The following is a 13984-nucleotide window of genomic DNA, read 5'->3' on the forward strand; positions in this document are numbered from 1 at the left end:
CAAGGACAAGAAGAACACCACGTCCTGAAGGACAAGAGACACATGAAGGTCCACCAGAGACACAAGGACAAGAAGAACACCACGTCCTGAAGGACAAGAGACACATGAAGGTCCACCAGAGACACAAGGACAAGAAGAACACCACGTCCTGAAAGACAAGAGACACATGAAGGTCCACCAGAGACACAAGGACAAGAACACCACGTCCTGAAGGACAAGAGACACATGAAGGTCCACCAGAGACACAAGGACAAGAAGAACACCACGTCCTGAAGGACAAGAGACACATGAAGGTCCACCAGAGACACAAGGACAAGAAGAACACCACGTCCTGAAGGACAAGAGACACATGAAGGTCCACCAGAGACACAAGGACAAGAACACCACGTCCTGAAGGACAAGAGACACATGAAGGTCCACCAGAGACACAAGGACAAGAAGAACACCACGTCCTGAAGGACAAGAGACACATGAAGGTCCACCAGAGACACAAGGACAAGTAGAACACCACGTCCTGAAGGACAAGAGACACATGAAGGTCCACCAGAGACACAAGGACAAGAACACCACGTCCTGAAGGACAAGAAGCTGAGACAGAGACAAACAGAGACAAACAGAGACGAAGTTATTTAGAATCACTTGAATCTTCATTATTCATCACAGTTTACTCAGAGGTCAAAGGTGGACTTTAAAGGGAAAGCAGCTCCTGTGTTTCTCTGTAGACTTTGGTGTGAGAGAGTGAGTGGTTTAGTTGTGGGTTTGTTGTTGTGTCAGTCGCTCGTAGAAACACACACTGAAGACGACAGAAGAAGTCTTAGTGTCTCTGAGGTTTGAGTTAAGAGTTTATCTTTAAACATAAAAGATCTAAATCTTTATGAAATGATGAAGCCTGATGATAATAATAATAAATATAATAATAATATTGTGTTCATCTGCAGAGTTTATTTTTAGTTGATATTTTGACAGAACCTTTTCTGTTTCTCCTTCTTCATTGAAATGAAAAACAGTGTTTCATGGACCAGTGTCGCCCCCTGGTGTCTGGCTGCAGTATGAACGTCAGTGGAAAATCATCTGAAATGAACGATGGCTGAGTTCCATTTCACTTCCTCACAGTCACAGTTATAATAATAATACTAATAATAAAGTCATTGTTATTTTCATCATGAATTCATGTATTTTTAAAAATAATTCAATCAAATTTCTGTGATTTTCTTAAAAGTCAACATTTTCTGCTTTATTTGCTCCAAACTTCTCATGAACTGATTATATTATCACACAAGCTCCGCCCACATCATCATCATCATGACCTGTAAACTTGTTGTTGTTTAGTGTTAGTTACCGTGACGACGCTCCTTTAATTCTCTGACGTCAACAAATTAAATGATGAAAATCTGTCAATCCAAAAATCACATGAATTCAACAGAAATCAAGATCATCACAAAATCAGAGATCACAGACATTTGATTATTTTCACTAAAAGAAAAAAAAAAAAAAGTTTCAATCATCTGCAGTAATTCCATTGTCCACCAGAGGGCTCCACCCCACTCTGGGAAACTTTGTCATGTGAGGATTTTTCCTCACATGACAAAGATGAACAATAATAATAATAATGATAATAATAATCATGATCATTATTATAAAAATAAAACGCAGCGAATATTAAAGATTACGTTTTTTAAAGTAAACAAAATCAGCGTCAAATGTCAGAGAAACATCGCAATTAGAAGTTTGTCATGTCAGTGCTAACGTGTGTTAGCATCGTTCATCTTCTACCACACATGAGGGCCACAGGGGGCGCTGCATCAATCTCAACTGATATAAGGCGAAAGACATGGACACCTGTCCATCACAGGGACACCTGTCCATCACAGGGACACCCGCTAATAATGCAACACACACCCTGAACATAGTTAACTTAGCATAGTTAAAGCAGGGAAGGCGCTAGCTCAACATTACCTACAAGAGGAGTTAGCTTAGCATCAGCTAAACTTTGTTACCTGAATAATTCTGTTTTTTTAATCCTCTGATTAAAGGGAAAATTCTGATGTGAGGACACAAAAACAACAGATGAGACACTTTTCTTCTTCATCGTTCTCGTCTTCTCCATCAGTCATTGTTGACGCAGCAGCGCCCCCACAGGCCAGGAAGGGGACCACGTTATTCATAGGTTTGTTTCACCAGGCTGAGCTGGTTCTCAGCAGCAGGGGGCGCTCACAGCTCAGTCAGTGCTGACTTTGTGTATGACGACACAAAAGCAAAACTAAATATGAGTCACACACTTAAATTTAAAATGGATGAGACAGAAAAGTGAAGACCAAAGATTCTGACCCACAATCAATCATCAATAATCAATAATCGATCATCAATAATCAATAATCGATCATCATCAGTATCTTTTTGATCAATAATCAATGTGCCTGCAGCAGGTGAGTGACAGTGACGTCACCTGATGACTCATTTACATTCAGGTCAAGGGTTCAGTGTAAATTCCACAGTTGACCTCTTGACCCCTGACCTGCGGGTCAGAGGCAGACCTCCGGACCCGGGTACGGTTCTGCTCCGCACCAGAAGTTCAGCGGCTGTGACACCTCCATGAGCCACACTTCCTGCGGCTCCTTCCCCGTGACCTCCGCCTCGGAGGCCACCATCAGCCGGTAATAGTGACAGTCTCTGCCGTCGTCCGGGTCGTACGGCGGGGCCAGGATGTCCATGAACGCCGAGGGTCCGTCCACGGCGTCGATCTGGTGCAGATTGTCCCGGTCCGGAGAGAGGAGGCACGGGCCGCTCTCCTCCGTGAACTCCCCGGCGGAGCGGAGCACGGAGCGCCGCAGAGCGCCCACCTGAGCGGCGGCGGGCAGCGGCTCCAGCCGGTCGAAGCAGCTGATCCGGACTTTACCGTAGAGGACTTTGAGGACTCCGTGCATCCCCGGGTGGTCGTGCAGCGGGATGGAGGCTCCGCTCTTGAGCAGAAACACTCCCATACTGAAGTGCTCGCTCTCGCCGATGTGCATGTATGTGACCGGGGGCGCGCCGTGCGTGCAGCCGGGCCGCGGAGCGCTGTCCACGGCTCTGCGCGGGACCAGCTTCAGGTCCGCGGCTCTCACTTCCGTCATCAGGCTCTTCAGTTTGCTCAGGTTCTCCACGAACGACATCCCGGCGTCCTCCGCGGGCCGAGGCGGGCGACGGAAGGTGACGAGCGCCTGTCGAGCGATTCTCTGGACGATGGAGCTCATGATGCCGCTGCAGTCGGCTTTCATACCGGGGGAGAGGGTCCTCTGCGCGGGCTGCTCTCTCTGCTTCAACCGCTGCTTAGCTTTAGCTTTAGCTTTAGCCGCTGCTTAGCTTTAGCCGCGACGATAGCGCCAAAGATCGTATATGGGCGAGATGACCGACTCTCGTTGTAATCCCTGAGCCGCGCACACGCACACGCACACACACACGTAAAATCAGTGATTTTCTCAGTGGACTTTGGTGAAGGAGAGTGAGTGGTTTACAAACTACAGTTTAACTCTGAGTTAAAGACGTGATCATGAGTCTTAAGAGGATGAAAATGTGTGTTTGAATAAAGATAAAGAAAGTCAAACAGAGTGAGACATCCTGTCTGACAACAACACAGACACAAACAACAACACAGACACAAACAACAACACAGATACAGACACAAACAACACAGACACAAACAACACAGCTACAAACAACACAAACAACAACACAGACAAGGAGGAGAAGAGTAATCCCACAGAAGTGAACTGTGATCTTATCACACACACACACACAGTCTTTTTTTGCTGACGATTGTTTTTATTATTTGTTTATATTTATTTCCAGAAATAAACAAATGAAATGATTATATCATTAGATATAATTGTTAGTATAATTATATCTAATGATAAAATATATTTAATTAGATATAATTAAATATAATGATATGGTGTATATTCCACAATGATATATCATTCATTTAGAATCACGTGGAGAATTAACTCTGTTCTCAAAGTGTTTGTCGTTTTCACTCCAGACCACTAGATGGAGTCAGAGGATCAACTATTACTGGACGACATCAGGGGTCCGTTTGACAAAGCAGTTTTAGTGAAAACTCTGAGTCTGTTAACCCTGAAATGAGGGAAACTCTGAGTTTTCCGTTTCACAAAGGGAGGTAAGTCAAAGCAGAGAAAGAGGAGTTAACTTAAGCCTGTTTCACAGAGAGAGGTAACTTAAGCTCTGGGTCAGTTACCATGGTAACTTAAGCTCTGGGTCAGTTACCATGGTAACATGCTCTTTGAAACTAACCTGGTCTGGAGCAGGTTTTTCTCCGCAAACCTTGAGTTTCTCTCTGTCTCCGCCCTCTTTCAGACACACACAGTATTTGATTTCCTCATTCATTCAGTCAGCAGAGTTTTATCGTAGTATAGTTCTGCGTCTGTTCTGCGTTTACATTACAAGTTATATTAGGTGGAGACTATTTTCACTACCATGTCTGTGGATGAAGGTGCAGCATTACTGCGCAGAGAATTAAATATTCGTCTGGAGATGATTATCAGACCTCATATATGTTCTTACATTTACACACACTTTTCTTTTTGAGCGGAACTGTTTCCTTGGGGTCCTGTCCCCAAATTGGGTCGCGAGATGCTTTCTGGGGGTCGCCAAATCATTTTGGAAAAATATATATAAAAAAAAAAAAAGGACTTTTTTTAAAAATATATTGTTCCAAAATGATTTGGTGACCCCCAGAAATCATAGAAAAAAAAAAAAAAAATGTAAAAAAAAATGTTTTTTTTTAATTTTTTAATTTTTTAAATTTTGTTCCAAAATGATTTGGCGACCCCCAGAAATCATAGAAAAAAAAAATGTTAAAAAAAAAAAAAAATTAAAAAAATGTTTTTTTTAAATTTTTAAATTTTTTTCCAAAATGATTTGGCGATGGGGAGATGACTTCTGTGGGTCCAATAGGGGATGCTTTATGGGGGAGATGCTTTCTGGGGGTCCAAATCATAGAAAAATATATATTAAAAAAAAAAAAAAATGTTAATATATTTTTTTTTAAATCAAAATTAAACGAAGCGGTTTTCCAAAATGATTTGTCGACCCCCAGGGTTGCATGTGTGTGTGTGTTTGAGTGAATGAGTCCTGGGGAGTGTTGAAGTCTGTTCTGTCGTCTACATTACAAGTTATATTAGGTGGAGACTATTTTCACAACCATGTGCTTTTGACAGTGATCCCGTGGATGAAGGTGCATCATTACTGCGATACTTTTCTTTTTGAGCGGAACAGTTTCACGTCACAGTTCATCATTTACATTCACAACCTAATCAGTCCTTACATTTACAACATTAACAACCAGAGTCACGCTCTCACATCACAGCAGATATTGTGTGTTGCGCTGCGGTTTAAAAAAAAAAAAAAAAAAAAAAGTACTTACAAATTTACAAATTTTTCTTTTATAGAACATCATAGATGCAGAGCACTTGAACGTGATATAAAGAATGAGAAGTCATTTATGTGTGAAAACATCATTATGTTGGTGATAAAACAACTGTACAGTCAAACAGACACTTTATATTTACTTTATGTAAAACATGATCAAAATGAGGTTAATCTCATGAGATTATACCGAGGTCTTACCTGTTTGAACAATGTTTTTATGTTTCATATTAAACTGCTGCCAACTGCGCTTCTCCCCCGTGGGATTACACCTAAATAAATACATTAATAATCTACAACTCAAGCAGTTTCCCTCTGTAATATTATTGTGATTGTGCAAAGGACGACATTTAAACTTCCTCATCAGCAGCAGTGTTCTCTCTCTCAGACGCCGTTCCCCCACACTTTCTTCTAAAAACATGCTCAAACTCACCGTATGAGCGCATTAATATTTTCAACTCCAGTGGGTGAATAACATCACCCTCCGCTTCCTCGTTGTCATGGTGACTCGTTGAAACGGGGCTCCATTAATACTGTCTTTTTATAATTGTGGTGCACGCGCTTAACTCGAGGTGAAACTACTCCGAGTTGAACAAACTAACTCAAATCAGCTGTTTTGAAACCGAAAACTCAGAGTTTCCTTTTCTCAGAGTAGATCAACTCAGAGTTCAGGGTTAGACTCAGAGTTTGTTGAACCTGCTTTGTGAAACAGAGCCCAGCTCCGTTTGTTTATTTATCATCAGATTTATTGATTGATTTTTTTCATTGATCATTGTTGTTTCTTTATTTGATCAGATATTCTAAAGTTTATCAAAAACTGTTGAAAGTTTAAGAATTTAAAAGGAATTTAAAATCTAACATTTGAGAAAAATCAATATTTGTGGTATTTAATTCTAACTTTTCTTTATCTGTATCCTTTACGACAAAGCATCATGGGAGTTTTTTTTCTTTTTTTCAGTGGATCATCGGTGGATCAGTGGTGGATCATCGGTGGATCAGCGGTGGATCATCGGTGGATCAGTGGTGGATCATCGGTGGATCATCGGTGGATCAGTGGTGGATCATCGGTGGATCAGCGGTGGATCAGGCAGCTCAGGTATTTCCGAGGCCTGCGGTCAGAAAGTGGAGGTATTTAGAGGCAGTCTGAATGTTTTCCTGTGGAGGCGGGGCTGGAGGGGAAGGAGGAGGAGGAGCTGGAGGGGAAGGAGGAGGCGGTTGCCCCGGGGGCTTCTGGGAAAACACAGCAGGAGGTGAAAGCTGAGGTGAGAGAAGAAGAAGAAGGATGGTCCCTTTATTTCTATTATTAATAATCTAATCAATGAAAAAGATCAATAATCTACAGTCACACACTTTTATTAACTCGGCTCAACATATTGACAAGGTGATCATTAAAAAGGTCTCAGTGATCAGGAGATGTTTCAAATTTCCTGATAGGAAATGTAATTAAAACAATTGTCTTAGCTCATGTAGATTACTGTTCAGAAGTTTGTTCAGGTGCTGCCATGTCACATATACAAAAATTGCAAATTGCTCAGAATAAGGCGGGACCCTGTTTATTAAGGTGTTCATATAGATGTAACGTTAATAATTGCTTATCCTGGTTAATTGTGAAGAATAGATTTACTGCCTCATTGCTTAATTTTACAAGAAATATTTCAGTGACTAAATTACCTGGAGTATAAATGTTTGTGTCTCAGTTCTGATGAACATGGATACAACACCACACATGCTTCAGAAGGCAAATTCACACAAACCCAAGGTGAAAACAAACAGAGTAAAAAGTACCGTAACATATAGATCCATGTGTGAGTGGAACATCAGGACAGATCATCCAACAAAGCAGCAAAAATCAATTCAAAATATTGCTCTAAAAACATCTCGTAGCTGAACAGATCTGTGCATCTGCTACAGTTTAACACAAGCTGCGACTTCAATATATATAATCATTAAGGGTTTGGTTTATGTTTATTTACGTGTGTTTTGACTGATGCATGTTTATAAATATATACGTGTACCTCTACATTCTGTGAATAATACAGGTCCTCTGTGTGTTTTATGGTGTTTTTTTAAATTTATTTTTATTATTATTACTGTCTTGCTATTGTGATGGATGTTTAATGTAATTATGCACAGGTGTTATATGGACTCCAGGAAGAAGGGTTGTGGCTATGGGTTAGTTAATGGAGATCTAAATAAATCAAGTCAAGAGACGTTATCATAGAAATACAACCGCTGACACACACACACACACACACACACACACACACACACACACACACACACACACACACACACACACACACACACACACACACACCCGCACACACGCACACACACACACACACGCCCACACACACACAGATTTCTTTCATTTTCAGTTTTCATCTCTCTAGAAAACCAGTTTGTAAAAAGTTCCTGACGTTTGATCCAAGAATAACCTGCTTTTTATTAGTCTTTGTGTCTTCATACCTTTGTGTCCTTGTGTCTTCATGTCCTTGTGTCTTTGTGTCTTCATGTCCTTGTGTCTTTGTGTCCTGTGTCTTTGTGTCTTTGTGTCTTCATGTCCTTGTGTCTTTGTGTCCTTGTGTCTTTGTGTCTTTGTGTCTTCATGTCCTTGTGTCTTTGTGTCCTTGTGTCTTTGTGTCTTCATGTCCTTGTGTCTTTGTGTCTTCATGTCCTTGTGTCTTTGTGTCCTTGTGTCTTTGTGTCTTCATGTCCTTGTGTCTTTGTGTTCTGTGTTACCAGATTAAATCTGGATTATTTAAATCTGTGACGTGTGAAACACCTGGACCTTCCAGCAGGGGGCACAAAGTTTTTCCCATCACGTCGTTTGTCTTTAGCTCCGCCCACAGAGGGAAAGCGGCGGCTCAGACGGCGCCGAGCTTCAATGAGACGCTTGTTTGTATAAAGGCATGTTCAGATGACATATTCAGATTACAGGGCAGCAACCAGGTCACGGCGGCCTTTTGTTGTGGATTAATGAGATTTTTAATTTCCTTTCTTATTGTCATGACCTAATGAGTGTGTTGGTGGCGCCGGTGGCGCCGGGCCATGTTGGTGGGAAAGCGCGGCGCTGCGACCCGAACGCTTCCTCTGTGCACCTGCGTCGCCTCCACTGTCGCCCCGCGTGCCCCGCCCCCCCCGCAGTGTTTAATTACCATAAAATGCTGCGGCATTTCACCCTGCGACACAAAGAGCAGCAACATAGAGCTCATTGAGGTGATCAACGCGGCACCACTGGTCATCTGGGTCACGGGGGCGGAGCCAAAACCACAGGCGCGGGTCACGGGGGCGGAGCCAAAACCACAGGAGCAGACAAAGTTCAAAAATCTGTCGTCAGAGATTAAACGTCGGCGTTCTGACGCCGCTCACGCTGCGTCTTTAATGTCTTTAATGTCTTCAGTGTCTTTGTCCTCGACAACGTGATCTGATTACAACACAAACACAACAAAAGACACAAAAAAACAACAACAAAAACAAGGAAGACACAATAATAAAGGAAAAACAACAAAACAAAAAACAAGAAACACATTTTAGTTTTTTCTCCTTGAGTGAAGCTCTCTCTCTCTCTCTCTCTCTCGTTAATTGGGGGCTGTGACCTTTGACCTCAGTGATGAGGGTGGTGATATTTGCCGCTTCAGCTGTAAAAGCAACCACCGTCAGTGTGTGAGTGTGTGTGTGTGTGAGAGAGTGAGAGTGTGTGTGTGAGTGAGACTGTGTGAGTGTGTGTGTGTGTGTCTCTGTGTGTGTTTATGAGTGAGTGAGAGTGTCTGTGTGTGTCTGTGTGTGTGTGTGTGTGCGAGTGAGTGTGTGTCTGTGTGTGTGAGAGTGTCTGTGTCTGTGTGTGTGAGAGAGTGAGAGTGTGTGTGTGAGTGAGTGAGACTGTGTGAGTGTGTGTGTGTCTCTGTGTGTGTTTATGAGTGAGTGAGAGTGTCTGTGTGTGTGTGTGTGTGTGTGAGTGAGTGAGAGTGTGTGTGTGTGTGAGTGAGTGAGAGTGTGTGTGTGTGTGTGTGAGTGAGTGAGTTACTGTGTGTCTGTCTGTGTGCGAGTGTCTCTGTGTGTGTGTGTGTGTGTGTGTGTGTGTGTGTGTGTAAACAGGTGTTTAATCTGGATTAAAGCAGATTTTGATCAGTGTGAATAACTGGATGAATCATGTCTGAAAGTTTGTAAACTTTGTGAAGTTTGAGTTTCTGATGAATGGATGAATGTGAACGAGTTAAATAACAGAAATAAACAAGAACGTTATGAACGAGTGAATCAGTGACACATGAAGAAGCTTTTGTCTGATTTAAAAACATCTTTAAGGATCTTTGATGACAACTGACGTTAGAACCAGGCGTCAAGTCCCGGTCTCTATTCTGGTCTCTGTCCTGGTCTCTGTTCTGGTCTCTGTTCTGGTCTCTGTTCTGGTCTCTGTCCTGGTCTCTGTCCTGGTCTCTGTTCTGGTCTCTGTTCTGGTCTCTGTTCTGGTCTCTGTCCTGGTCTCTGTTCTGGTCTCTGTTCTGGTCTCTGTTCTGGTCTCTATTCTGGTCTCTGTCCTGGTCTCTGTTCTGGTCTCTGTTCTGGTCTCTGTTCTGGTCTCTGTCCTGGTCTCTGTCCTGGTCTCTGTTCTGGTCTCTGTCCTGGTCTCTGTCCTGGTCTCTGTCCTGGTCTCTGTTCTGGTCTCTGTTCTGGTCTCTGTTCTGGTCTCTGACCTGGTCTCTGTCCTGGTCTCTGTTCTGGTCTCTGTTCTGGTCTCTGTTCTGGTCTCTGTCCCGGTCTCTGTCCTCCATGAACTCTGAAATAATGACCTGTCCTGGTTCATTAGCGTCCACTCTCTCCATCACAGATGAGTTCAGACTCAGGACAATTGACCTTGTGTGTCCTTCTTCACCAGAGAGCCGTCACATGACTTCATCCACTTTAGACCATTCACTGGGTTTAGGGGGTCTCCAGAGTCACCTGAGGACCTGAGTGAGGACCTGAGGACCTGAGTGAGGACCTGAGGGAGGACATGAGGACCTTAGTGAGGACCTGAGGGAGGACCTGAGGACCTGAGTGAGGACCTGGGGACCTGAGGGAGGACCTGAGGACCTTAGTGAGGACCTGAGGGAGGAATTGAGGACCTGAGTGAGGACCTGAGAACCTGAGTGAGGACCTGAGTGAGGACCTGAGTGAGAACCTGAGTGAGGACCTGAGGACATGAGGACCTGAGTGAGGACCTGAGCTCTCAGTCAGTGGTGAGAGTAGGAGTGAGGAATCTTCTCAGTAAATGTATGAAGGTAAATGAGGAGGTTCTCTCATGGTTCTAACTGTACAGTCAGTAGAACTTCAGTTTTGTCAGTGGAACATTTGCACTTTTTGTGCGTTTGACAACATTCGGTTGATGATGACAAAGGTTCATAAAGTGATTTGTTGGTTTCAAAGAGAGAAGCTTCTTCTCGTCTCCATCAGAGCTTTTCATCCTTAGATCATGAACTCAATGAATGGTCTTCTCTTCAAGCATCAAGAGAAGGGAACGTGAACCTTTTCCCTCTCTACTGACAAACATGTAAACAGTTTAGATTACAAAGTATCGTTCACTGGAACGTACCATCATCGTTTCAGCTTCAGATCAGATCACCTCTTTATTCACTCCAACACGTCCTCGTCCTTCAAAGACAACACGTGTTTTCAGTGGAACAGGAAATGTAACATCATATATATTTGTAATAAACCACGGGAACATGACGGAGGATGTAGCTGACGCTAGAGAAATTGTTTATGGGTTTCCATGGCGACACCGGAAGTCAGTGTTATCTAGGGGTGAGTTATATGATCGGGAAGCGGTGAACGTAAAAATGAGGGAAACGAGAGACTTTAATGCTCGGCCAAATGATTTACCGCTGATTTACGGGGTGAACGCGGTAAATGTTTGTATGAAATATTGAAATGTTATTGAAACATGTTTGATGTTTATAGTTTTCACGCTGACTCACCTTTATCACCTCAGATACAGAGGACATCATTTCAAAATGTTTCACTTCTCGTCAAATGTTAAGATTCTAAAATTGTTGACAATAATGAGACGGTGAATTATCAGAGGATCATACCATCTCACTTTCAATTACAATTATATAGAATCCCACTTCACTTAGCGAGCTCAATATGACTTACCTGTTAGTGTTAGCTCACACCTGGACACATGGCACTTAAAGCTAAGCTACTATCTAACTAACAACACAACAGTTGTGCTTAGCATCAATAACACAACACATTTCATCAATAACCCGCGTCACAACTCACTGACCCAACGCAATCTTAACTGTGAAGCTGCAGTCAAACATACAGGCAGCTTCCTGTGTGGTTTCAAAGTAAAAGCCTTTCTCTTTTTTATACAACTCATCCTCCACACTCATTTATCCAATAATGTTGATAAATATATGCTTTGGAAAAGATGCACAGGGTTACCATGGCAACACAGAGCCAATGTGTGTGTGTGTGTGTGTGTGTGTGTGTGTGTGGGTGTGTGTGTCTGTCAGCATTGGGGTTTCCGTCCCCCGGTCTCAGGGGATTTGGTCTCCAGGTTTGTCTCCTGTCCAGATCTCAGACTTAAATCCTGACATGACCTTTAACCCTGACAGTAATCACATCTAGGGTTACACACACACACACACACACACACACACACACACACACACACACACACACACACACACACACACACACACACACACACTATCATGTGTTTGTTGTGTAAACGACAGTGTGATTTAACCCTCTCACACTCATTCCTTCCTTCCTTCCTTGACTTTTAACAAAAATTAAAAAACACTCAGAGTCTCAGGCTGGTTGTCAACAGCAGGGGGCGCTCTCACTGTGCATGAACTAAACTTTCATCAATAAATACAGAGACAAATGTCCACAGCAGTGTGTGTGTGTCCGTCTGTGTGTGTGTGTCTGTCTGTTTGTGTGTGTGTCTGTCTGTTTGCGTGTGTGTCTGTGTGTCTGTCTGTTTGTGTGTGTGTGTCTGTGTGTTTGTGTCTGTCTGTGTGTCCAAACTGCTGTGTGTGTGTGTCTGTCTGTTTGTGTGTGTGTGTCTGTGTGTTTGTGTGTGTGTCTGTGTGTTTGCGTGTGTGTGTGTGTCTGTGTGTCTGTCTGTTTGTGTGTCTGTGTCTGTGTGTTTGTGTGTGTGTGTCTGTGTGTTTGTGTGTGTGTGTCTGTCTGTGTGTCCAAACTGCCGTGTGTGTGTGTGTCTGTCTGTGTGTGTGTGTGTCACTCTGTATCACATCTACATCAACATCAGTGAATAGATCCTTATTTTCTGTATAAAAGCAGGTTCTTCCACCAAATACAACCTTTCACTGTGGTTTCCCTCCATCATTCACCTTTCTTCATGCTGCATGACCCCCTCAACACATGGAGTCAGTCGCCCACATTATGAACAGTTGCCCATCACTTAAATGACAGTATATTGTCAGACATCACAGATTCCCTGTGTGGCTGATGTAAAGCTCTATAAACACACTTCAGTACAGTCTGACTGCTTTAACTCACCTGCAAACACTTTTGCAGGAATCCCAAATACACCAGATATTGTTGTCATGTCTCAGCATTCCAGAACAATTAGGCTGTTTGAAGTAACGTGTGCTTTTGACCTGTTTATGGAGGACCCTTTCCTTTCTAAGACTGTGAAATATCAATCATTAATATCCATCATTGAAAACCTTGGCTACAGATGACGTCTTATTGTGCTGGTGTTTGATCTAAGGCATGAACTCAGGCTGCTGATCCAAGGGCTTTGCATTGAGGGTTTATTTAAAACAAGAGCCAAACAGTTGGTAAAGTACTGCTCAATTTCAGCCATTATCAGACTCATGTTTATCTGGAAAAGGAGATGTTTTCTGTGCCCATGAAACTGTGTCATACATAACAATGTGTTTTAATCTGTTTGATCATTCAAAATATTTGATTCCTAATGAAAATTTACTCGTAATGCGGAATTGAATAAAGTATCTAAAATGTGTGTCTGTCTGTGTGTGTGTCTGTTTGTGTGTGTGTGTCTGTTTGTGTGTGTATGTCTGTTTGTCTGTGTGTGTGTGTCTGTCTGTCTGTTTGTGTGTGTGTGTCTGTGTGTGTGTCTGTCTGTCTGTTTGTGTGAGTCTGTTTGTGTGTGTGTGTGTCTGTGTGTGTCTGTCTATGTGTGTGTGTGTGTTTGTCTGTTTGTGTGTGTGTGTGTGTGTCTGTCTGCGTGTGTGTCTGTCTCTGTGTGTGTGTGTGTGTGTGTGTCTGTCTGTCCAGAGGACAGGCGGAGTGACTGCAGCTCCCGTCCAGTAGGGGGCGTCCAGGGCTCCGTGGATCAGAGAGACCAGGACCATACAACTGTCCTGTTATCTTATTCATGTAAATATTATAAATATTATAAATGTCATAAAAGTAAATGTTATTAATGTTTTTAATGTTGTTAATTGTTTTGGTGTTTTAAATAAAGACCAGCATGTTTTTCCAGTGTAGGCTCCGCCCTCCGGTGTAGGCTCCACCCTCCGGTGTAGGCTCCGCCCTCTGGAGGTGACTGTTTGGCGGCAGCTCTCAGCGTGAGCGA

At 42.9% G+C, this 13984-nt stretch overlaps 1 protein-coding gene across 1 annotated transcript; it reads right to left on the minus strand.

The window, feature by feature from the left end:
- Positions 1–2038: 2038 nt before the first annotated feature.
- LOC310933721 (2-aminoethanethiol dioxygenase-like) lies at positions 2039–3392 on the minus strand. Its single transcript, XM_083897272.1, has one exon. It carries the CDS (start codon positions 3255–3257, stop codon positions 2523–2525), a length of 735 nt encoding a protein of 244 aa, XP_083753398.1. The 5' UTR covers positions 3258–3392; the 3' UTR covers positions 2039–2522.
- Between the last annotated feature and the right edge of the window lie 10592 nt (positions 3393–13984).

Source organism: Microchirus variegatus (genome assembly GCF_963457635.1).
Source record: "Microchirus variegatus genome assembly, chromosome: 11".
NCBI lineage: Eukaryota > Metazoa > Chordata > Actinopteri > Pleuronectiformes > Soleidae > Microchirus > Microchirus variegatus.

Excerpts from the sequence above, each read along its gene's own strand:
- LOC310933721 (XM_083897272.1), bottom strand. The coding sequence starts at position 3,257 with ATGAAAGCCGACTGCAGCGGCATCATGAGCTCCATCGTCCAGAGAATC.